Source organism: Salmo salar, chromosome 10 (genome assembly GCF_965601325.2).
Source record: "Salmo salar chromosome 10, fSalSal1, whole genome shotgun sequence".
Taxonomy (NCBI): domain Eukaryota; kingdom Metazoa; phylum Chordata; class Actinopteri; order Salmoniformes; family Salmonidae; genus Salmo; species Salmo salar.
Window position 1 is genome coordinate 76811417 of NC_138300.1, and position 23180 is coordinate 76834596.

The 23180-nt window shown below is 41.5% G+C and overlaps 1 protein-coding gene across 1 annotated transcript; it reads left to right on the forward strand.

The window, feature by feature from the left end:
- Positions 1 to 1657: 1657 nt before the first annotated feature.
- Positions 1658 to 22052, forward strand: LOC106561062 (wee1-like protein kinase 1-A). Its single transcript, XM_014124672.3, has 9 exons — positions 1658 to 3351; positions 5846 to 6057; positions 6418 to 6481; positions 6672 to 6844; positions 7016 to 7284; positions 8265 to 8452; positions 8579 to 8749; positions 18779 to 18924; positions 20046 to 22052. The coding sequence occupies exons 1-9, from the start codon at positions 2890 to 2892 to the stop codon at positions 20182 to 20184; spliced, it is 1824 nt and encodes a 607-aa protein (XP_013980147.1). The 5' UTR covers positions 1658 to 2889; the 3' UTR covers positions 20185 to 22052.
- Positions 22053 to 23180: the final 1128 nt, after the last annotated feature.

The following is a 23180-nucleotide window of genomic DNA, read 5'->3' on the forward strand; positions in this document are numbered from 1 at the left end:
GCAAAGCTCTTATAGACTTACCCAAAAAGAATCACAGCTGTAACCGACACCAAATGTGTTTCTAAGGGACAGATCTAAATGTAAAGTGGGGGAGGGGCTGGTCCAACTCAAGGTGTCATAAAAGAAAATGCACCCCCCTCCCCAAAGTTACAAATATTTTCACATGACCCTCCCCTAGTACTGTAAAATAAATGGAACACCCTCCCCCTCATAGTATTAACTCAAAATAATGTTTACGACCACATATAATAACTGTAGCGACCCTGTGTTTATAAACCGGGATGTTGACTTTGCCACTTCAGCATGCTTTTGGGGTACAGTCAATACTATGCAGGACTAAGGGCCATAAGGTTTAGGGTTCACCGGCCACCACAAAAGAGCTCACTCTCCCTGCCTGTTTCATTACACTACGATCAGAGCAGGCTGCAGACAATGATGAGCTAGAGGGAAATCTGATATTTATAATTATATAAAATATATGCCTCTCTACCTTGTAGGCTTAACCAGTATCAAAGGCTTGGCTTGACAATCTCTAATGGTCATTACACTTTTTGGTGTTTTGTAATAGATTTCTCTTTGTCGATGACACAACAGTTGTCACGCCCTGATCTGTTGCACCTGTCCTTGTGATTGTCTCCACCCTCCTCCAGGTGTCGCCCATCTTCCCCATTATCCCCTCTGTATTTATACCTGTGTTCTCTGTGACCAGTTTGTCTTGTTTGTCAAGTCAACCAGTGTTTTTGTGTCTCAGTGACTGATTTTCCAAGTCTCTCTTTTTCCTCACCCTCCTGGTTTTGACCCCCTTGCCTGGCCTGACTCTGAGCCCGCCTGCCTGATCACTCTGCCTGACCTGTACCCCACCTCTGGATTTTTTACCTCTGTCTACCCTGACCCTGCTTGCCGTCTGGTACCGTTGCCCCACCTCTGGTTAACTGACCCCTGCCTGCCTTGACCTGTCTATTGCCTGCCCCTGTTGTATTATTAACCTCTCCAATTTAAAATTGACTTTGAGTGTCCCTGTGTAAGAATTTCAACGTCAGAAGTAAAGACAACACTTCTAATTGTCAGACTCAATCTCACAGGCACAAACATGACTTGAGTCACATTACTCCGGTAACATGAACACATTTTTGGGGTAATCTGTAATATTTTGGTTAAGACTCAGGTCCCGAAAAATGAAATTAAACAATTATACCACATTACTTCTTACTAGTAATACATTTGTTTTGGAAACATTACAAAGTATGCTCATTTGTTTTTTGTGTGTGTGTTTTGTTGGTGTAATTTTAGCACACAAAAAATGTCTGGTAGATTTTTACATTTGTAACATATCATACGATTGTAAAGTATTGTACGTTTGCAAATTTGTAACATACTATACAAAACGGATGATGGACATGCAAAAATGAATACAAACTAAATGGAGAGCTCGGATTTACCTACAGAATAATCGACATGCTCTCAAACCATGTTGCTCATTGGCTAGAGATGGTCCTGCCTGCCTTCATCTTTGAGGACATGTATTTCCAATGTTAGAGTGGTCACGCTACCATCTTGTCAAAATAATACCTAATCTTTGGTTACACCCACCGAAACGCCCATCTTTTGAAAACTCATGGGTCGTACCCATTGGCTGATGAGTAGGTCATCTCATCAACGGTCGCGGGAAGCACTGCACCATGCGCGTGATAGGAGGAACATTAAAACTATTTTTGTAAACATAGCTAGCTAGTGAATGACTTTTTGTGAAAATACACTTTTCTAGTTTGTAATGTTTTAAAATAGCCGATTCATTTTATTGCGAGTTTACGGGATAATTTTTTGGGTTACTGTTTCTGGACAAGGAGTTGCTGTGCCGGGCAGCCATTTTCCGCCGTAGCTAAAATAACTTACTTAACTCGTAACAAAGATTTTTATAACTAAACCAAGAGACCACAGCTTGTCGTTTCCAATGGGAACAAATGAGTCATCGTGGGTAGAACAAGCAAAGAGGAGGGAGGAGAAGCACGCGCTAGCGATATCCTATTGGCGCGTGTTAGTATATAACTGCATATTTCCGTTAGGGAACGCCTACTCTGGGAAGTGCTCATGTGCAATAACTCTGCCCTTGCACTCCTAAACAGCGCAATTAAATAAATAAAAAACGTTTGTAAAGGCTAAGGTCTACAAAACGTAGTCCACTCTGTTCATAACATATTGGAGTTTTAGTAACAGAAAACGGCATTTGGAGAATCTCGGCCAAAACCCATCTTTTTCCCACTTCTCCCAGTGGGCTTCCTTTCACTACCATATTTGGTAGTGAGTGGAACCGAAAAACGGATGCTTCACATTTACACATCCAGTGAAATATCTGTGTCATTGTTTTATCTGTGCTTGTAACGTTGGCTAGTAGGAGTGGCCACGGCGTGGGCGGCTAACTAGACTTTTATATTAACGAACGTAGAAATGTATATATACGTATTCGGAGCAAATTTATCAGATGAACATAGGCTTGCTGGTTATGTAAAACTTGCGATACATCAAGTCAAGATAACGAGAAAGTGTTCGGAATGTAAGGTCTAGGAGGTCTCTGAGCAAGTGTGTTTACTTTTTGCCATCTCGTTTGCTACAGTAGCTAATTTACTGTAGCTTGCTAGTTAACGTTAATTTTGCTGCGCGGCAGGCCGACGTCGGTTTCTGGACTTTTCTGGTGCACAGTGACTCTTGATATCACACGCTAATAATCGTATTGCGATAGATACTGGTGGGTAGATAATTTAGCTAGCTAACGTTATAGTTGCATAGTGATTTACGCGGATTAGCTATCAGTTGAGTTGGTTACAATTTTTTTGTTAGTTAAGTATAAACAACCACATTTTTAAGAATTGATAGCCAGGGTTTAAATGAAAAATGCAGCGTTACAGTTGTCATGGAAGTTTATCTCCCAACGCCCGACCAATACGTCAAAAGTTACCGTTTGAACCGAACGATGAAGATGACGGCAACAGTACAGGAGACGCATCGGGTTTTACAGAAATTGACTCTCCAATGCGACTGGACAGTGTCGATATTAAACGACTCGAGGACAACAGCCCTCTGAATCGGACTGCGGTTGATGTGGAACGGTGCCGGTGGGGCGAAGAAGGATTCAGTTATCCGTCTCAACTTCAGTCCCCCAGTAGCGCTATTTTCATGACAGGCTCCCCGGCGTCACCGCGGAAAAACTCTCAGGTGTACGGGAGTTCACCGGAGCGGTCATGCATTCAGGAAGACCGGGACTGCTCGAGCTCACCTATTCCAGACTGCCCCGACATACCTCCACATAAAACCTTCAAAAAACTACTCCTTTTTGATACTCCACACACACCAAAGGTTTGAGAACTTTTGATGCAGAAAACCTGCAACCTATAAGAAACACACCCACTATTATTGGCTAATATCGTTTTGACAACTTGGTGCAATGTAGCTAACGCTAGCGAACATTTATGGAGTCACTAGTAGTAGCAATTTTATGCATTTTCTGATATTTTCAATAATCTATATATTTTTATGATATGATTTGTGCACCATGTGCCACCCTTGTAGTAAGGAAGAATGTAACTATTTATATTGCATTAACGTTGGAGTAGCTATCTTTGCCAGTTTATGCATTTTCTAATATAAGTTTCATGAAATGCATGATTTGTGCACCAATTGCCACTCTTGTAGAAGGTAAGAAAATAAAACAACTAGCTTTCGAAAGAACCCACTTTTGTAGTGGTGTACAATTACATACACGTCAGTCAGCCTCATTGACCACGTTAACAAACACACCAATATTCCGTTATTCGGTAAACTCAAGTATTCTGTTTTGAGTGGACGCATATAAACGTCATATCCTGTTTTACAATAACCCGAAGAAGCTTGTCCCAGATATGCAAAACCCGAATAATATGCCTGAGAGATGCTGATCTTAGATGGGATACTGTGGCATGTAAACATCATATCCCATTTACTGGTGTTTTTCGCTGCACAGGCTGTTTAACATATCATGGGTGTTGTGATGTTTTCATCTTGATTTTTGTCAAACAAATCACTTCAGAAAGTAGGCTACCTACAGTTCAGAATTCCATAACTTATTTTGCTGATACTCTGTACTGGATCATATAGCCTACTGGCTACTTTCACTCCTAATTCATATAAGCTTCTGCTTATAATTTCCAGCATTGGTAGGCCATATTATAATTTACGTCATTTGGAAGGCTGTTTCTTTGTCAACTATAGTTAGATGCATACCTCTTCTCTTCTGTCATAACTTGTTGCCCCAGAAGACTAAATAAAGTAGTGCTCACCAGAATCTCTTGCATTGATAGATTGAAAGCATTAGTAATCTAGTTAACACTTGTAAAATTGTCTGTTTTGTTTAGGGACCGTAGAGAAAACAGAATAACTCCAAAGCAGTGGAAAGATTTTTCCTGTATGAAATGTGGTGGTGGTACTTGTAGGATTTTTAAGCCCATCTGCAATACATGCATGTAAACGTGGTTATTGAAACGGCAGTATGGCTTTTGACCAAGGGGCCAGGGTTCCAGTCTGGAAGCACATTTTTGACTGGCCCATAGAGAAGTCAAAGTAGAAAATTCCTAATAAAGACACTTTTTAGTGCACAAAACATCCTCTGAATTACTCAAATTATTATCGCCATGGCCGTTTTTTTTTTTTAAATTTTTTTTTTTAAATTTTTTAATTTTCTGACAACATTTTATATTCATGCTCTGAGATGACCCGCTAGCCAGTGGAAGTGCCGGTTGGCTAGTTAAATTTTAATGTTTTTGTACTTCTACCCCTTTTTCTCCCCAACTTTGATATCCAATTGGTAGTTAGTCTTGTCCCATCGCTGCAACTCCCCTACGGACTCGGGAGAGGTGACGGTCAAGAGCCATGCGTCCTCCGAAACACGACCCCGCCAAGCCGCACTGCATCTTGACACACTGCTCGCTTAACCCGGAAGCCAGCCGCACCAATGTACGGTGTTTCCTCCGACACAACTGGCGACCGAAGTCAACGGCCAGGCACCCAGCCCGTCACAGGGAGTTGCTAGAGCGCGATGGGACTAGGAAATCCCGGTCGGCCAAACCCTATTCTATCCCGGACGTTGCTGGGCCAATTATGCACCGCCTAATCGGTTTCCCGGTCACGGCCGGCTGTGAATCAGCCTGGAATCGAATCCAGGGCTGTAGTGACGCCTCAAGCACTGCGAAGCAGTGCCTTAGACCGATGCGCCACTCGGGAGGCTTAACTAGTCACGCTAGTTAAGCCAAAGATTTTTTTATAACTAAACCAAGAGACCACAGCCTGTCGTTTCCAATGGGAACAAATGAGCCATAGTGGGCAGAACAAACAAGGAGTGGGGCAGAGCCAAGCACGAGTCAGCGAGATCGTATTGGCATCTAGTAACATATTGGCAGCATGACCTAATGACTCATTGAAACTTTAAATGTTTTAAAAAATGAATAGGCACCTGTTAATGGATTAATAGTAACGCCCTCTTTTGTACAGGTAGTATTGTACAATTACATAACAGCAGGCTGACAGCTAGCCAATTGACTGAAACTTAACATTTTCAAAAATGTAAAGGTAGTTGTTGTTGGAATAATACTAAAGGCCCAGTGACCTATATTTATTTTATATATATCTCGTCAGTCAGATTCCAAATCAGACATCAGTATTTACATTGAAAGGCATATTTTGATTTTCACTTCAACTTTACTCAATTAGTTATTTATATGTGATGTTATTTCAATTAATTAAGGTTATTTTAACTTTATCTAAAGGCTTGTCTAAGTGTCTCGACATGTCTTGAATATGTTAATTATGTCATTTGCAGAGTTTGCTGAACAAAGCCAGAACTGCCAGCTCAGCGTCCTCAAGTAGGAGAGTAGCCCTCTTCGGGAATGTAGAATCCACAGGGAAACCTGGTCCGGACAGCAGGAGAAGCCAGACCCCTTTGGTCAACATAAACCCCTTCACCCCCGAATCCCTCCTCATCCAGTCTGAAACTCAACAGAGGAACAGCAGAAAAAGGGCACACTATAATGAGTATGTCACTCATTAAGCATTGTTAGAATGTAGGACTAACTTTATTTTTGCCAACTAAGTATTGGACTATCTAGCAATATAACTGAGTCCAATTTTTAACAGACAATAATTTAACACTATCTTATCACTTGATACCTGAATGTGTCCGTATGTCGGTACACACAGATTGTAGCCCATTGTTATTTCTAGCCTGGTTCGTTAAATCCGTTGACAAGCATGAGTACGGCAAAAGTCTGGCAGGAAACCAAGACCCCATCATGGTCACTAATGAACTCTGCCGTGTGTGTGTGTGAAGGCTTCAGTGCTGCCCACTGGTGTGTAGAATGTGCGCTAACAAGCTCTTTGTCTTGTCTTATTCAGCTCCTGTGGTGAGGACATGGAGGTGAGTGATGCTGAAACAGAGGAAGAAGTCCTTCCACCAAAGGTAGTTATTTTCTTGTCCTGATTTCTTTACAGCATTGTGGTCATGTTATTTTGTCCATCAGCAAAGCTCTCAGCCTGATGTGCATTTGCGCATATGCAGTTAAATGGAGTGTAATGTGAGATAATGATAACATGGTGTAACTATATATTATTTGGATGAATATGATTCTCTATTCATTGTCTATCCTCAGAGAATAACCATGATGGCGAGCAACATGAATTCCAGGTATGCCTCAGAGTTCCACGAGCTAGAAAAGATCGGCTGTGGGGAGTATGGTGCCGTCTTCAAGTGTGTGAAAAGACTGGATGGCTGCGTGTACGCCATCAAGTGTTCAAAGAAGCCCCTGGCAGGTTCTGTGGATGAGTAAGTTGGAGTTGATCTATTGCGTATGGACACTCTTGCTGAAGTCAGTCTCGAGACTTAAAGCTGGCAATAGCGAGATGTCATATCCACAGTCTTAACAGGCACGGTAAACATCAAACTTGAAGAAATGCCAAATCTTACCACATCTGTTCTTCCCTCCTCCCACCGTAGGCAGAACGCCCTCCGGGAGGTGTACGCCCACGCCGTGCTGGGCCAGCACCCCCACGTGGTGCGCTACTACTCTGCCTGGGCTGAGGATGACCGCATGCTCATCCAGAATGAGTACTGCAACGCCGGCACCCTCTCGGACGTCACGGCCAAGAACTACCGGCGGCTCGGCTTCCTGTCAGAGCTGGAGCTGAAGGACCTTCTGCTGCAGGTGACGCGCGGCCTCAAGTACATCCACTCGTCCTCACTGGTCCACATGGACATCAAGCCTAGTAAGTACCACTGAGGGGAAAGCATGAACCTTTTGTATCAGGAGATGAATTTAACAGCAAATAAGAGAAACCAGCACACTGCTCTTGCTTGTGTCAAATTGTTTTCAAGTTACATTTTTTTTACAGAAGGAACTCTTGTGAAACATCCCTAATTCAATGTTTAATGCAATTTGTTTGACGTGTTTTTGTTTTAGTCATTGGCTAGTTTCCATCCAATTGGCGACAGATTTTCATGCGATTATTCAAAAATCTGCATTAAAAACAATATGTGCGTTTACCCACCAGAGAATCTTCCATCAAATTGACTTGTTGCAGATAAAAGGCTGTGCATGATGACGTAGTGCTAACTTTTTTGCCGTTTTAAATTACCAAGTACACAAAAAAAAAACAAGTTAAATGGGTTTTCATCGCATTTTCAACTCTACTGATGGTTTTGTCACAATTTTTTTTTTTTTTTTTGCGTTATACAGCGAGTGAGACCACTCTGGTATTGGCACGTGCGCTTCTATCCAACAGCGCTATCTGTGCGCTGTTGGCTAGAGTGCCCGTATAGCCTACTACATGAGATTATTATTATGATGGACAAAAGAGCGAGAATTTGTTTGTCAAACGGCAGCCTTGATATTTATTGGAAAGGACCATCAAGATCATCACCTTGCACTTTCACCACCCTGTGACGGTCATCATCCTTTATTTAATTTGTAGCCTAATAAACTGCATGCTTTTCCCAACGAGTCATGGTAGCAGAACCACACGTGATTATGTGACTCCAAGTTTACTTCGCATAATTCATTTTACCGACAAGATCCCACCTTCTCTAGCGTATTTTATTTTGTCGACATTTGGAAGTTTACCGGATAATGTTCTGTTTTCATCAGGCCTGTCATTAAAATTTTTTTTATCTGACATGTACTTTACCCACATAAAAAGGTTGTATGGAAACCTGGTTAGAAAACTAATTTGCGTATTGTCTCTTTCAGGCAATATTTTTATATCACGCAAGACGATTGGTAGTGTAGTAGACACGTGTGACGAGGAGGACGAAAAGGATGGACTGGCCACCAGTGTCGTGTACAAAATAGGGGACCTTGGCCACGTGACGAGGTTAAACAATCCTCAAGTTGAGGAAGGTGACAGCAGGTTCCTGGCAAATGAAGTCCTTCAAGAGGTGAGTGTTCTCTCCAGGAGAAACTTAACAAATTCTCCCTGGCTAAAGTGTAGTATTTGATCATTCAAATGGATCATTCAAATGGTTCTCTACAGCTTTCCTAATCACGTCAAGCTTTTCTCCCAGGACTACAGTAACTTGACAAAGGCAGACGTCTTTTCCCTGGCCCTGACTGTGATCAGTGCATCTGGGGCAGAGCCTATGCCCAGCAATGGGGACAAGTGGCACCAGATCCGTCAGGGAAAACTTCCACCCATTCCACAAGTTCTCTCTCAGCAATTCCTGAGTCTACTCAAGGTAAGAACTATATTAGCCTTTCCTAGTCGATCAGCCCTGCGCAGCCGGAAGTCCATTTAGCGCGAGTGCACTGTTCCAAGCCGGCGCTGTACCTCTGGCTGGACTGCATCTTGTTAGCTACCCACTCATGCTGCATATAGGTTGGCTTGTGTTTTGGAACTCCTGGCTTAAGCACACTTGAATAATAACACGTGATCATTAATTTACTGTTTGGTAAAATGTCCATATACATGCTACAGGTCTTAACCGTCATAGGTTACATTCAGCTAGCATAACTTTGCTAGCTAGTAAAATAGGTTACATTCAGCTAGCATAACTTTGCTAGCTAGTAAAATAGGTTACATTCAGCTAGCATAACTTTATTTGTTTTAGTATGCAAAGCAAGATTGTTTCCGAAACCGTTCACTGGTTTAAATTACTTTCTCTTTCTAGAGGAACTGTTGCATGTGAGAGGAGTGACTTGTCTGCTACAGTTTTAGAGACAATGCACTTTTTTTATTTTTTTTATTTTACCTTTATTTAACTAGGCAAGCCAGTTAAGAACAAATTCTTATTTTCAATGACGGCCTAGGAACAGTGAGTTTATGAAAGAAGAGATTAGGCTGCTTCTATACAAATGTTGTTGATCAGTAGGCAAATGGAAGGACAACAGATCGCTTACCATCTGTAGCACCATATACTCCACTGAAATAAGCCAAAACAAGCTCAATAACTCAAAGCATGCTCACACACCTGTTGAATATGCATTTACCTGTATTGTGAGTAGGCCTATGCCATCTTGATTTTCCCAGTTTATCAAGAGCTTTACCTTTCAAATCAAATTATTACCATTGTTATGTAGTTAGATTGGGAAAAACAAAGTGAAATGTATTGTTTCTTCTAAAAATGTATTCATTAACCCTTTACACTCGTGGGAATGGGCCAATATGGATAGGGCTAAATTGAAATGTTTCTTACAGAAGAAATATGAAAAGCATATGCATAACCATGGTAGCAATTGAAAGAGAACAGTTTGGGGATTATGGGAACATTATTAGACCAAAGGTGAGGACACAACAGTTCACAAGACTGAGTCCAAACATTATACTGTTGATTCTATGTGCATTTTACATTTACTGTATTTACTGCTGCATTTGTTGATACGAAATCTGAAAATACTCTGGATAAATTCACTAACATAAGACTATTCCTGGAAAATGTAGGGTAGGTGCAACGTAAGACCAAAAAAATGACAAGGGTTTGAGTGAGAGGACTAACTGGTGTCTCCAAGGGGCCACACAGCTCTCCAAAGTGTGCACAGTTCCTAAGCAATTTCAATGCACTTTTATGACTCAAAGAAGAGTCTTCAACTATAAGGTACTTTTTTGAGCTCTCCTAGCTGTGCCGTTGAGGAACTAGAGCACACATGTAGGGCTGTGACGGTAATTGAATAACCGTGTAACTGACGGTTATGGATGAAGACTGCCGTGAAAATAAAATAAGGGTGAAAACTGTTTTAAATAGGCTTACTTTCATGGTTTATTTTTATTAACTTTAAAAACAAAAGGCTTATTTTCGTCTGAATAATTGGGAGGAAGGGAAAAAAATATACTAGGTCTTGTTTTAAAACTCTGTTCACACCAATTGCGAAATATCGTCCTGCCACAATAGGTCAGTTATTTATTCGGGAACAGGTTGAATTACATTTTTTTTTTTTTTTTAAATCCCATCTTTTCACATGTGAAAATAAGTTGTTGACCAATATAAATTATCTGGAACACTGCCACTGACAGGTCAATTTGTTACGTTTGCAATGCAGCACCGTATCAATTTGGCCAATGTGATAACATCACAAATAAGTTTCAAACTATATTGCTGTTTGTCTATATTCATTCGGAAAGTATTCAGACCCCTTGAGTTTTTCCATATTTTGTTACGTTACAGCCTTATTTGAAAATTTATTAAATACGTTTTTCTCATCAATCTACACACAACACCCCATAATGACAAAGCAAAAACAGGTTTTTAGAGGCACAGATCTGGGGAATGGTACTGAAAAATGTCTGCAGCATTGAAGGTCCCCAAGAACACATTGGCCTCCATCATTCTCAAATGGAAGAAGTTTGGAACCATCAAGACTTTTCCTAGGGCTGGCCGGGCCAAACTGAGCAATCGATGGAGAAGGGCCTTGTTCAGGGAGGTGACCAAGAACCTGATGGTCACTCTGACAGAGCTCTAGAGTTCCTCTGTGGAGATGGGAGAACCTTCCAGAAGGACAACCATCTCTGCAGCACTCCACCAATCAGGCCTTTATGGTAGTGGCCAGGCAGAAGCCACTCCTCAGTAAAAGGCACATGACAGCCTGCTTGGAGTTTGCCAAAAGGCACCTAAAGGACTCTCTGACCATAAGAAACAAGATTCTCTGGTCCGATGAAACCAAGATTGAACTCTTTGGTCTGAATGCCGAGCGTCACGTCTGGAGGAAACCTGGCACCATCCCTACGGTGAAGCATGGTGGTGGCAGCATCATGCTGTGGAGATGTTTTTCAGCGACAGGGACTGGGAGACTAGTCCGGCTTGAGGGAAAGATGAACAGAGCAAAGTACAGAGAGATCCTTGATTAAAAACCTGCTCCAGAGCGCTCAGGACCTCAGACTGGGGCAACGGTTCACCTTCCAACAGGACAACAACCCTAAGTACATAGCCAAGACAATGCAGGAGTGGCTTCTGGGACAAGTCTCTGAATGTCCTTGAGTGGCCCAGCCAGAGCCCGGACTTGAACCCGATTGAACATTTCTGGAGAGGCCTGAAAATAGCTGTGCAGCAAAGCTCCCCATCCAACCTGACAGAGCTTGAGAGGATCTGCAGAGAAGAATGGAAGAAACTCCCCAAATACAGGTGTGCCAAGCTTGTAGCATCATACCCAAGAAGACTTGAAGCTGTATTCGCTACCAAAGGTGCTTTAACAAAGTACTGAGTAAAGGGTCTGAATACTTATGTAAATGTGATATTTAAATTTGTTGCTAACATTTCTAAAAACCAGTTTTTGGTTTGTCATAATGGGGTGTTGTGTGTAGATTGAGGGGGAACTATATGTAATCCATTTTAGAATAATGCTGTAATGTAACAATGTGGAAAAGTCAAGGGATCTGAATACTTTCCGAATGCACCGTATAGGCTACTCGTTGAAGAGATTTGCCTGCGGAGATGCGTGAATTGCGCAAAAAGGGAACAGTGAAGAACTGTGTACTTTTTAATTTCATATATTCGGCTATATATTATAGGCCTGCTAAAGTGAATCTAGGCGACCACCTGTGCTATAGGTAACCCTAAAAGACAGGGGGGAAAAAAAGGTTTAGCAGAAGTTTACTCATATCAGTAAGTGGTGACACATAACTCACTCAAATGAAAATGTCGTGTCAACATAACCACCAATTGCTTCACAAAAATGTTTCAATTGCTGAGCATTAGGCTACGGACAGGTTGCGTGCCTGTTTCTATTTTCTAATGGTCAATTGCATCTTCACAGCTATCTCTATATCCCCCTTAACTTTCCTCTTCAATTTATTTCCATTAGGGCTGTCCCCGACAAAAGAGAACTTGGTCGACCAAGAGTCGTCTGAATCGATTGGTTGAAATTTTTAAATGTTTTTTTTATTCATATATACAGTTGAAGTCAGACGTATATACACGCACGCACGCATACACGCACGCACGCATACACGCACGCACGCATACACGCACGCACGCATACACACACGCATGCATACATACATGCATACACACACGCATGCATACATACATGCATACACACACGCATGCATACATGCATACATGCATACATACATGCATACATACATACATACACACACACTTAGGTTGGAGTCATTAACTTATTTTTCAACCACTCCACATATTTCTTGTTAACAAACTATAGTTTTGGCAAGTCGGTTAGGACATCTACTTTGTGCATGGCACAAGTAATTTTTCCAACAATTGTTTATTAACAGATTTAGTTAACTTATAATTCACTGTAGTTTACATACACTAAGTTGACTGTGCCTTTAAACAGCTTTGAAAATTCCTGAAAATGGCTTTAGAAGCTTCTGATAGGCTAACTGAGTCATTTGGAGGTGTACCTGTAGATGTATTTCAATGCCTACCTTGAAACTCAGTGCCTCTTTGCTTGACATCATGGGAAAATCAAATCAGCCAAGACCTCAGGGGAAAAAAACTTTGTAGACCTCCACAAGTCTGGTTCATCCTTGGGAGCAATTTCCAAATGCCTGAAGGTATAAACACCATGGGACCATGCAGCCGTCATACCGCTCAGGAAGGAGACTCGTTCTGTCTCCTAGAGATGAACGTACTTTAGAGAGAAAAGTGCAAATCAATCCCAAAAACAACAACAAAGGACCTTGTGAAGATGCTGGAGGAAACCGGTACGAAAGTATGTATATCCACAGTAAAACGAGTCCTATATCGACATAACCTGAAAGGCCGCTCAGCAAGGAAGAAGCCACTGCTCCAAAACCACCATTAAAAAGCCAGACTACGGTTTGCAATGGCACATGGGGACAAAGATTGTACTTTTTGGAGAAATGTCCTCCGGTCTGATGAAACAAAAATAGAACTGTTTGGCCATAATGACCATCGTTATGTTTGGAGGAAAAAGGGGGAGGCTTGCAAGCCGAAGAACACCATCCCAACCGTGAAGCACGTGGGTGACAGCATCATGTTGTGGGGGTGCTTTGCTGCAGGAGATACTGGTGCACTTCACAAAATAGATGGCATCAGAGGCAGGAAATTATGTGGATATATTGAAGCAACATCTCAAGACATCAGTCAGGAAGTTAAATCTTGGTTGCAAATGGGTCTTCCAAATGAACAATGACCCCAAGCATACTTCCAAAGTTGTGGCAAAATGGCTTAAGGACAACAAAGTCAAGGTATTGGAGTGGCCATCACAGAACCCTGACCTCAATCCTATAGAAAATTGGTGGGCAGAACTGAAAAAGCTTGTGCGAGCAAGGAGGCCTACAAACCTGACTCAGTTACACCAGCTCTGTCAGGAGGAATGGGCCAAAATTCACCCAACTTATTGTGGGAAGCTTGTGGAAGGCTCCCAGAAACGTTTGACCCAAGTTAAACAATTTAAAGGCAATGCTACCAAACACTAATTGCGTGTATGTAAACTTCTGACCCACTGGGAATGTGATGAAAGAAATAAAAGCTGAAAGAAATAATCCTCTCTACTATTATTCTGACATTTCACGTTCTTAAAATAAAGTTGTGATCCTTACTGACCTAAGACAGGGAATTTTTACTAGCATTAATTGTCAAGAATTGTGAAGAAAAACAGTATGTATTTGCCTAAGGTGTATGTAAACTTCCAACTTCAACTGTATGTATGAGACACCTCCTAAATGTTAATCAAATCAAGCACTGAGACACACAAATGACAAGGGAGTCTGACTGCAATTGATCTGATTGTGCTGGGCTCAGCCTTAATGCACTGTAAATAATATATATATATATATATATATATATATATATATATATTACAGCAAGTGACTGTGTGACAAGCACCCATTGTGTGTCTCCTCCCTGCTGCAGCGACCACCACAGAACTTGAACTGCATTTATTGTGCTGTCCGTGTTGCTGAAGCCGCAACATAATTATAGCCATTTCTGACTAATGTTATGTTACCGAAATCCCCTAATTTTATTTAGGAAAAATATTCCCTCAACCCTTGCTGTCTTTACATGAAACGTATGCATCGCATGCACGTGACCAATTGGGACTGACCTATAGCATATCATAATCACATCAATAATTGGTTGTAACAAACTCTGAACACGTGACAGCAAAATGGATGCAGAGGACGTGGCAAATGAACTTGAAACGGGGGAATGTTTACTGGTTGCTAAGGAGGTAAAGGGGAAGTCTGTGGAGTAAATTTGACTAGAAAATACTGGCGATCAAGTAAGTTCCTCTGTCCAGTGTCTGTTCTTTTGCCCATCTTAATCTTTTTTATTTTTATTGGCCAGTCTGAGATGTCTTTTTCTTTGCAACTCTGCCTAGAAGGCTAGCATCCCGGAGTCGCCTCTTCGCTGTTGACGTTGATACTGGTGTTTTGCGGGTACTATTTAATGAAGCTGCCAGTTGAGGACTTGTGAGGCGTCTGTTTCTCAAACTAGACACTCTAATATACTTTTCCTCTTGTTCAGTAGTGCACCGGGGCCTCCTACTCCTCTTTTTATTCTGGTTAGAGCCAGTTTGCGCTGTTCTGTGAAGGGAGTAGTACACAGCGTTGTACGAGATCTTCAGTTTCTTGGCAATTTCTCGCATGGAATAGCCATAATTTCTCAGAACAAGAATAGACTGACGAGTTTCAGAAGAAAGATCTTTGTTTCTGGCCATTTTGAGCCTGTAATCGAACCCGCTGACGCTCCAGATCCTCAACTAGTCTAAAGAATGCCAGTTTTATTGCTTATTTAATTAGCACAACAGTTTTCAGCTGTGCTAACATAATTGCAAAAGGGTTTTCTAATGATCAATTAGCCTTCTAAAATGATAAACTTGGATTAGCTAACACAACGTGCCATTGGAACACTGGAGGGATGGTTGCTGATAATGGGCCTCTGTACGCCTATGTAGATATTCCATAAAAAATCTGTCGTTTCCAGCTACAATAGTCATTTACGACATTGACAATGTCTACACTGTATTTTGAATCAATTTTATGTTATTTTAATGGACACTTGTTTTTGAAAAAAAGAGAAATACATTTCTAAGTGACCCAAGCTTTTGAGCGGTAGTGTATATAAACAGTGCATTTGGAAAGTATTCAGACCCCTTGACTTTTTACACTACGTTACAGCCTTATTTGATAATGGAATAAATTGTTTTTTTCCCCCTCATTTATCTACACACTACCCCATAATGACAAAGCAAAAAATATTAAGTCCCTTTACTCAGTGCTTTGTTGAAGAACCTTCGCAGCAATTACAGCCTCAAGTCTTCTTGGATATGACGCTACAAGCTTGGCACACCTGTATTTGGGGAGTTTCTCCCATTCTGCTCTGCAGATCCTATCAACCTCTCGAAGGTTAGATCGGGAGTGTCGCCGCACAACTATTTTCAGGTCTCTCCAGAGATGTTTGATCGGGTTCAAGTCCGAGTGCTCAGGACATTCAGAGACTTGCATTGTCTTGCCTGTGCTTAGGATCGTTGTCCTGTTGGAAGGTGGACCTTCGCCCCAGTCTGAGATCCTGAGTGCTCTGGAGACGGTTTATATCAAGGATCTCTCTGTACTTTGGTCCATTCATCTTTCCCTCGGTCCTGACTAGTCTCCCAGTCCCTGCAGCTGGAAAACATCCCCACAGCATGATGCTGCCACCACCATGTTTCACCGTAGGCATGGTACCAGGTTTCCTCGATGTGCTTCTTGGCATTCAGGCCAAAGAATTCAGTCTTGGTTTCATCAGACCAGAGAATCCTGTTTCTCATGGTCTGAGAGTCCTTTAGGTGCCTTTTGGAAAACTCCAAGCGGGCTGTTTGCCTTTTTTTCTGAGGAGTAATTTCCATCTGTCTATTCTACCATTTAAGGCCTGTTTGGTGGAGTGCTGCATAAATGGTTGTCCTTCTGGAAGGTTCTCCACATAGGAACTCCACCTCCCTGACCAAGGCCCTTGTCCCCTGATTGCTCAGTATGGCCAGCTCTAGGAAGAGTCTTGGTGGACCCAAACTTCTTCCATTTAAGAATGATGGAGGGCAGTGTATTCATGGTCCTTCAATGCTCCAGACATTTTTAGGTACCCTTGTCCAGACCTGTGCCTCGACACAATACTGTCTCGGAGCTCAATTTTGAGTCCTCATAGCAAAGGGTCTGAATATTTATGTAAATAAGGTAATTTCATTTTTTGCTGTTTTAATACATTTGCAAGAATTTCAAAGCCTGTTTTCGCATCGTCATTATGGGGTGTTGTGTGTAGATTGAGGATTTTATTTAATTCATTTTAGAATAAGGCTGTTTAACGTAACAAAATGTGGGAGAAGTGAAGGTCTGAATACTTTCCAAATGCACTCTGTGTATTGATGGCCTGCGTCTGAGAGAGGGAGCAGCGGTGAGGCTGTCTCTCACCTGACTCATCATCCCTCCGCTCTACCTCCGGCCGCTGAGAAAAGGGGGCAGTCTTCCTGCTGATGGCGAAGCTCAAGTCGCAATGCATTATTTCTGCCTCACGCACCAATGTTGTTACTCCTATAACCAGAGAAAGTGAAATATTCCTTGGTATTAAAAAAGACAGCCGCTAATAATAACAACGCAAGCTTATCGTACACGAATTCATTGCAGCTGCAAAACTGGTTGTAGGGGGAATGCGCGTTTTATGGCTTATAAAAGTGTTGACCAAAGTGTTCTAAAATGGATTCAAATGTTTTTTTCCCTCAATCTACACACTACCCCATAATGACAAAGCAAAAACACTTTGCTCTTACACTTAGCAAGCTAGCTAGCTAGCCAGCTAAATAACGATTAGCATTAGCAGCTAACAAATTATTTTAGCAGCACCTTGTTAAGAAAAAACTAACTAGCAGATACACTAACTGGTCATTTATAGAATGATTGTGGGAAGCAGCATGTCACTAACATTGTTACATCCATCTAACCATGCAGAGTGAAAGGCAAAGTGCTTGTGACTCCATGGTCGAACTGCTCTCTCCTTGACTGACGGCAGGGCTTGGTGTGGTTAGCGGCATGGAGAAGGAGATGACTCGTAGCAAACAATTAAACTATAAAAACGGACATTATACCTGCCGGAGTTGTCTTTCACATTTAACAAACCAAACAATGAAATACTGTTATAGATGGTAAAGTAAAATCTCAAACTGGGCCATGCAACAATACTGGTATATAGTAAAATACAGTATACCGCCCGTCCCTAATTTGTAGTTAAGGAAAGGTTCATACATTTTTGGGAAAGGACAAATGTGATTTGCTTATGTGTCTGAGTGGGATGCACTGCAGGCGGCTTTGATTGATGGGTCCTTTCTGGTGGGCGTGCGTGCGTGTATGAGTTCACTAATTCTCTATGTCCATTCAGAAAGTTTCCTAAAATAAGCCTAGCGTCTGGACTTCATCTCTTTAATCCGATAGAAAAAAAAAGTTCTTGCACATACGCTGAGCCTGCAACGAGAAATGACAACAGGTGTCAGTTTTGTTTCCTCTCTTGTTAATTGGGGTGCAACTGAATGAAACGTAGACGAGCTCCTTTCATGATTCATCCTATTGGCTGCATAGCCTATACCCTAATATTTTCAGTAGCATATTTTTCCAGTAGTATAGGATTTCTCTAATTAATGCGTCCTCCTTAGCCACTTTGAACAACATATTGCCACAGAGAATGACCGCAGCAGCGTTGGTGACGTTGTGCGAATTGTTCGGAAAAGTGGAGGGGGGAAAAAGCATTTGGACTTGAATGGTTTAGTGCGTCAATCGGAATCCTGCATTTAAAAAAAATAAAAATGAATTACCCTCCAATTTGACATTTCTTACTTTGTATACTAGACTAATATTTAGAGGTAATAAATAACATGAATAATGACTTTCTACTGATAACTAAGTGTAATAGTAAAGTCACAGAGAAAAGCCATATTTCTTGTATACATGGGAAATGTTGTCATTAAAATCTTCAAATGTAATGATAAAATATCGGCCTCCTTGACCCCCGAAAATCGGTATTGGTATCAGCCCCCAAAAATCCATATTGTTCGTTCTCTTCCTATACATTTCTGTACCACTGCCCTTCAGTGGCGCTCACTGTCCTTGTGTAAGACAAACTGATGAAGCTGTGTGATATTGAAAGGGATACAGTTCATTTGAAGTATGCATTCACGGTCAAGTCTACACCTGTTGTATTCGGTGCATGTGATAACAATTTTATTTATTTGAACTGTGCTCTCAAACATCCATTGGATTGTGTTAGCCTTTTCATTATTGCTAGCTAGTACTAATCTTTTTTTTTTTTTTCTCCTTCACCCTGCAGCTGATGATCCACCCTGACCCCGCCAGGCGGCCATCCACCTTTGACCTTATCAAGCACCCAGTGCTGTTGACGGCAGCTAGAATGAGTGCCGACCTGCTCCGTGTGGAACTCAACGCAGAGAAGTTTAAGAACGCCCTGCTTCAGAAGTAAGTACAGAATGGCACTGAAACAACGATCGAATGTAGCACAATGTTTTTCCTGGAAGGTTGTTGTTTTTGTCAACATACTAAAGGCAGTGGTTAGCTATTTTTTTGCTCTTGCTTTTACATGGGCATACAGAGGCAAGTTTTGAGGAGCGGAATATCCTACAACCTGTCAGACGGTGTGAGAACAGTTTGTAACTTAATTTGTAAGTCGCTCTGGATAAGAGCGTCTGCTAAATGACTTAAATGTAATGTAAATGTAAACAGCCCCTCAGAAAAAGCTGATACTGGAGTGAAGCGTGCTTTTTGTAAGCCCAGTCAGTGTGCAATCGTGTTTTGATGGCCACGATATTTAAAATAGCTACTATTTTTATTTCTTAATCACGACTCATAATCAAAGTGCGCTTTCCATTCAAGCGTATAGGCTATAGTCAGTGGTAGGCAGGCTATCAGCGTGTCACCCACCACTGCAGTATGAGCTTGAGGCAGTATGATTGTTTTAAACCTGAACGGTTTACTGTACTTCAAATAATGAGGCGCGTCTTACCTTGCTTCATAGTAGCCTAGCCAAAATCCAACCATAGCAACGTGGAGGGAATTATTTTATAACGACTTCCTCGTGCCATTAACCAGCATTTCTCTCCTGTTCTATTGGTTTTCACATCAACTTTCTTTCGTTGTCCAGAAGCCAAAGGCACAATCCTAGTCATATTAACAACCCATCCTAGTTGTTGCTATTGGATTCCCCCTCTAAGTTTCTAACACAACTCACATTAGGGGAATTGTTTAAAACTGTGTTTTCCCTCTAATTGCATTTTGGCAAATGTTTGAAAATGAAGTTTTATTAGCTGCTTCATTACAGGAGTTACATGGTCAGTAATAGGCTATAGCCTTTTGAATGTTAAGACGATAGGCTTGCTATTGTTGCATGTTTCCATTAAACTCTTAATGAAACAGGTCAGTTCCTTGTATGCATGCATAGTATTTTCTGTTTGTCAGGTAATTTTACTGTTTGGAAAATGTTTTTACCGGTTAATAAGGGTCGGTTAGTCTGCAGTAGAATTTACAAAAATGTGCATCCCTAATTCAGGGTTTGTCTAACTGTTCTACATTGCTTTCCCCAGGGAGCTGAAGAAGGCCCAGATTGACACAACTGCAGCTGAGGAGAAAGTTCTGACCCGCTCCACTGTCCAGTCTGACCCCAAAACCTCCAGACTCGTCGGCAAGAAGATGAACCGCTCAATGAGCCTGACCATTTACTGAGACTGACTCAAACACAGATTCCCCCCCCCTGAGTGGGGAGCAATATTGGTGCTGGATCACGGACTGAAAACAAACATCTTGAGTGTCCGACTACGTATTCTGTTCGATACAAGTGGTGTGGATTCTACTTAAGGCAGTGGTCACCAACCTTTTCTGGGTCAAAATGCAAGCTGCGATTTAGCGCAGATTATTTATTTATTTTTATTTGACTTAAAAACGTACTACGCCTATGCAACATTACCCAATTGAAAACAGTTCTGTAACAATTAGGTTTGTGCAGTAGTCTATAGGCCCAATTCGTTATCACTGCAAATTGGCTATGCTTGAATTGCCCTGCCAATGTATATATATTTTTTTAGATGTGGTATATGGTCACACTGGTAATAGACAAGCCGTTAATAAGGCAAGCTTATCGGGACACTTTGCTGCACTCGTTCATTGCAGCATGAATGGAAGTAGGGAGAACGTGCATTTTATGGCTTCTAAAAATGTGGAACAAAGTGTTGACGGTGCTGAACAACAACTTAAACATGAACTTACTCATAAAAACAACTCTTTGACGTATTCGTTCTCTCTAGTCATGGTTTTAAAACTTCCGAAATCTCACAGTATCAACTTTGGTGTGTGTTCAAGGTTTATTTTTACAGTATGGTTCGATGATACAGCAGACACAGTGATCTGAGCTATCTGATTGGCCAGCGGTAGGCCTATAGGTGCTGTTGATTTGCCCTCGGGGCCTGCCGGGTAGGCAGAGTTCTACCTTCAGATATGAAATGGGAACACTTCGCCTTCCCGGATCTATGGCTGCTGAAACAAGTGCACCTACTGCCAACAGCGCAAAACAAATAAAGAAAAATAGGAACGCAAGGCTTTATCGTTTTAATTTTTACAGGAATGTTTGGCGCTCGACTAGGAATGCCTTGGAGATCGACCAGTCGATTGCGATCACCCGGTTGGTGACCTGTACTAAGGGTACAGCCAAATGGGGCCCTTCCACAGGTCACAGGGGACTTTACCCTGTCTCAATGCTGTGCCTTTCTTGTCCAACTCTGAGACTGAGACTTTGCCTTACTCAATCAGTACTGACTTGTCAAACAGTCAGTTCTGTAGGAAAACTTGGCCCTTTCAATCAAATTACCAGTAATCATGGTGGTGGACTTCTCATTCCTTACTGTACCTATTCTTTGTCAGCCCCAAGTCTAAGTAGATTGGTGAGGCTCTCCACTGTAGTCCCTGCACTTCCTTGAAAGCCTAGTCTTGCTCTTTGTTGGAGAGGGGCACAGAGAAGCCCTTCTCAGTGTGTGTGAATGTAGCAGACCACAGATGTGCGCACCTTACTGCCTGATGTCAGCCATCCGAGGGTCTGGATCTGACAACGCTTTTAATTAAGAGCACTTTGAAGGCAACGGGGGAACTTGCCACACACAACCTGCTGCTAATCATGTTTGTCTGTGTTCAATGGGGTTGATGGATTTTTTTTATTTTTTTTTCCAGTTGGGGTAGTTTTAAATCATTGCTATTAAGTTCACCTATGATCATATTCTGTGTACCATAATTATATACTTTTGAAGAAATGTTCAATTTTTTTATTCTGAGTAAATGGATCATGCAATACATGTAAGAAAAGTGTGTATCAAACCTGTTTTAAAAAATGTTTTACTTTCATTGCCAGTATTACAACTGGTACATTTATAACCGCCAGCCCTGCCTGTGTTGCATTAAAACAATCATTGTTCTGTAGGTTCACCTGTTTTGTGATGATGAATTGCCTTTTTATTTTACTGTCACTGCAAGGAGACTGTTTAACATTGCTAAAGGTTATTACTTATAGCCTGTATTTTCTTTTTAATAAATTTTTATCAAATGCATTCTTCATTCATCTCACTTTATATTACATAAAACTGTATGCCCCTTAGGTACTGTACAACCATGGACAGGTAAATAGTAAGCTATGGTCTTTCCTACTGTATATTTAAGCGATAAGGTCTGCGGAGGTGTGGTATATGGCCAATATACCATGGGTAAGGGCTGTTCTTAAGCGTGACATAACACGGAGTGCCTGGATACAGCCATTAGCTGTGTCCAGTCAGATTTAGCCAGAGGTAACTTGTTGAATAGACACTGGCTTGAATGCAGTTTTAACCAATCAGCATCCAGGATTTGACCCACCCCTTGTATAATAGCCAACTTATTTAGAACTGCAAAAGTAAATGTTTGGCATAACCATGTTATACAGTCTAAAAACCACAGCTTTCAGCCAGTCAGCTTTCATGGATTGAACCACCTGGTTTATAATTAAGCAATTAGGCCCAAGGGGGTGTGTTATATGGCCAATATACCACAGCTATGGGCTGTATCCAGGCACTGCCTTGTATAAGAACAGCCCATAGCTGTGGTATATTGGTCCTATACCACAATCGACTGAGGTGTCTTATTGCTATTATAAACTGGTTACCAACGCAATTTGAAGATAAAAAATAAATGTTTTGTCATAACTTTAGTCAGGGGTGAAAGTAAGGAATGGTATGGTATGGTCTGGTACAGCGTCCTGGCAAAATAAGTAGTGGGGGTATGCGGTACTGGTGTTGTGCCGAAAATCTCCCCCCTGCCAGAATTCTCCCCCCGCTTTGCGTGAACGCGCACGCACTCAATTCTTCATAGCTGCGACTTGCTTGCTAGTTGAGATTTCTGATCACGTTAGGCTGTGATTCATTTTCTTTTTTGTTGGTTTGATCGCAGGGGAGGCACAAGGCATGTCTGCAGTTTATGGTTTGGCTATTTGTTTCAAGTGTAATAGTCTATAAATAAATCTCTTTGCCATAAATCGTAATCTCTCCCATGTCTTATTAGACCAGTAGTTGTTCTGGAATGCTTATTGCTTGCCTACATTTTACTCCCTCCCCTATGTTTAATATAACACGCATACATGAATTATTAATTTTGGCTGCCTATCCTGACGTGAAGTTTGTTCTATAGAAAGTATAGAAAGAACACTG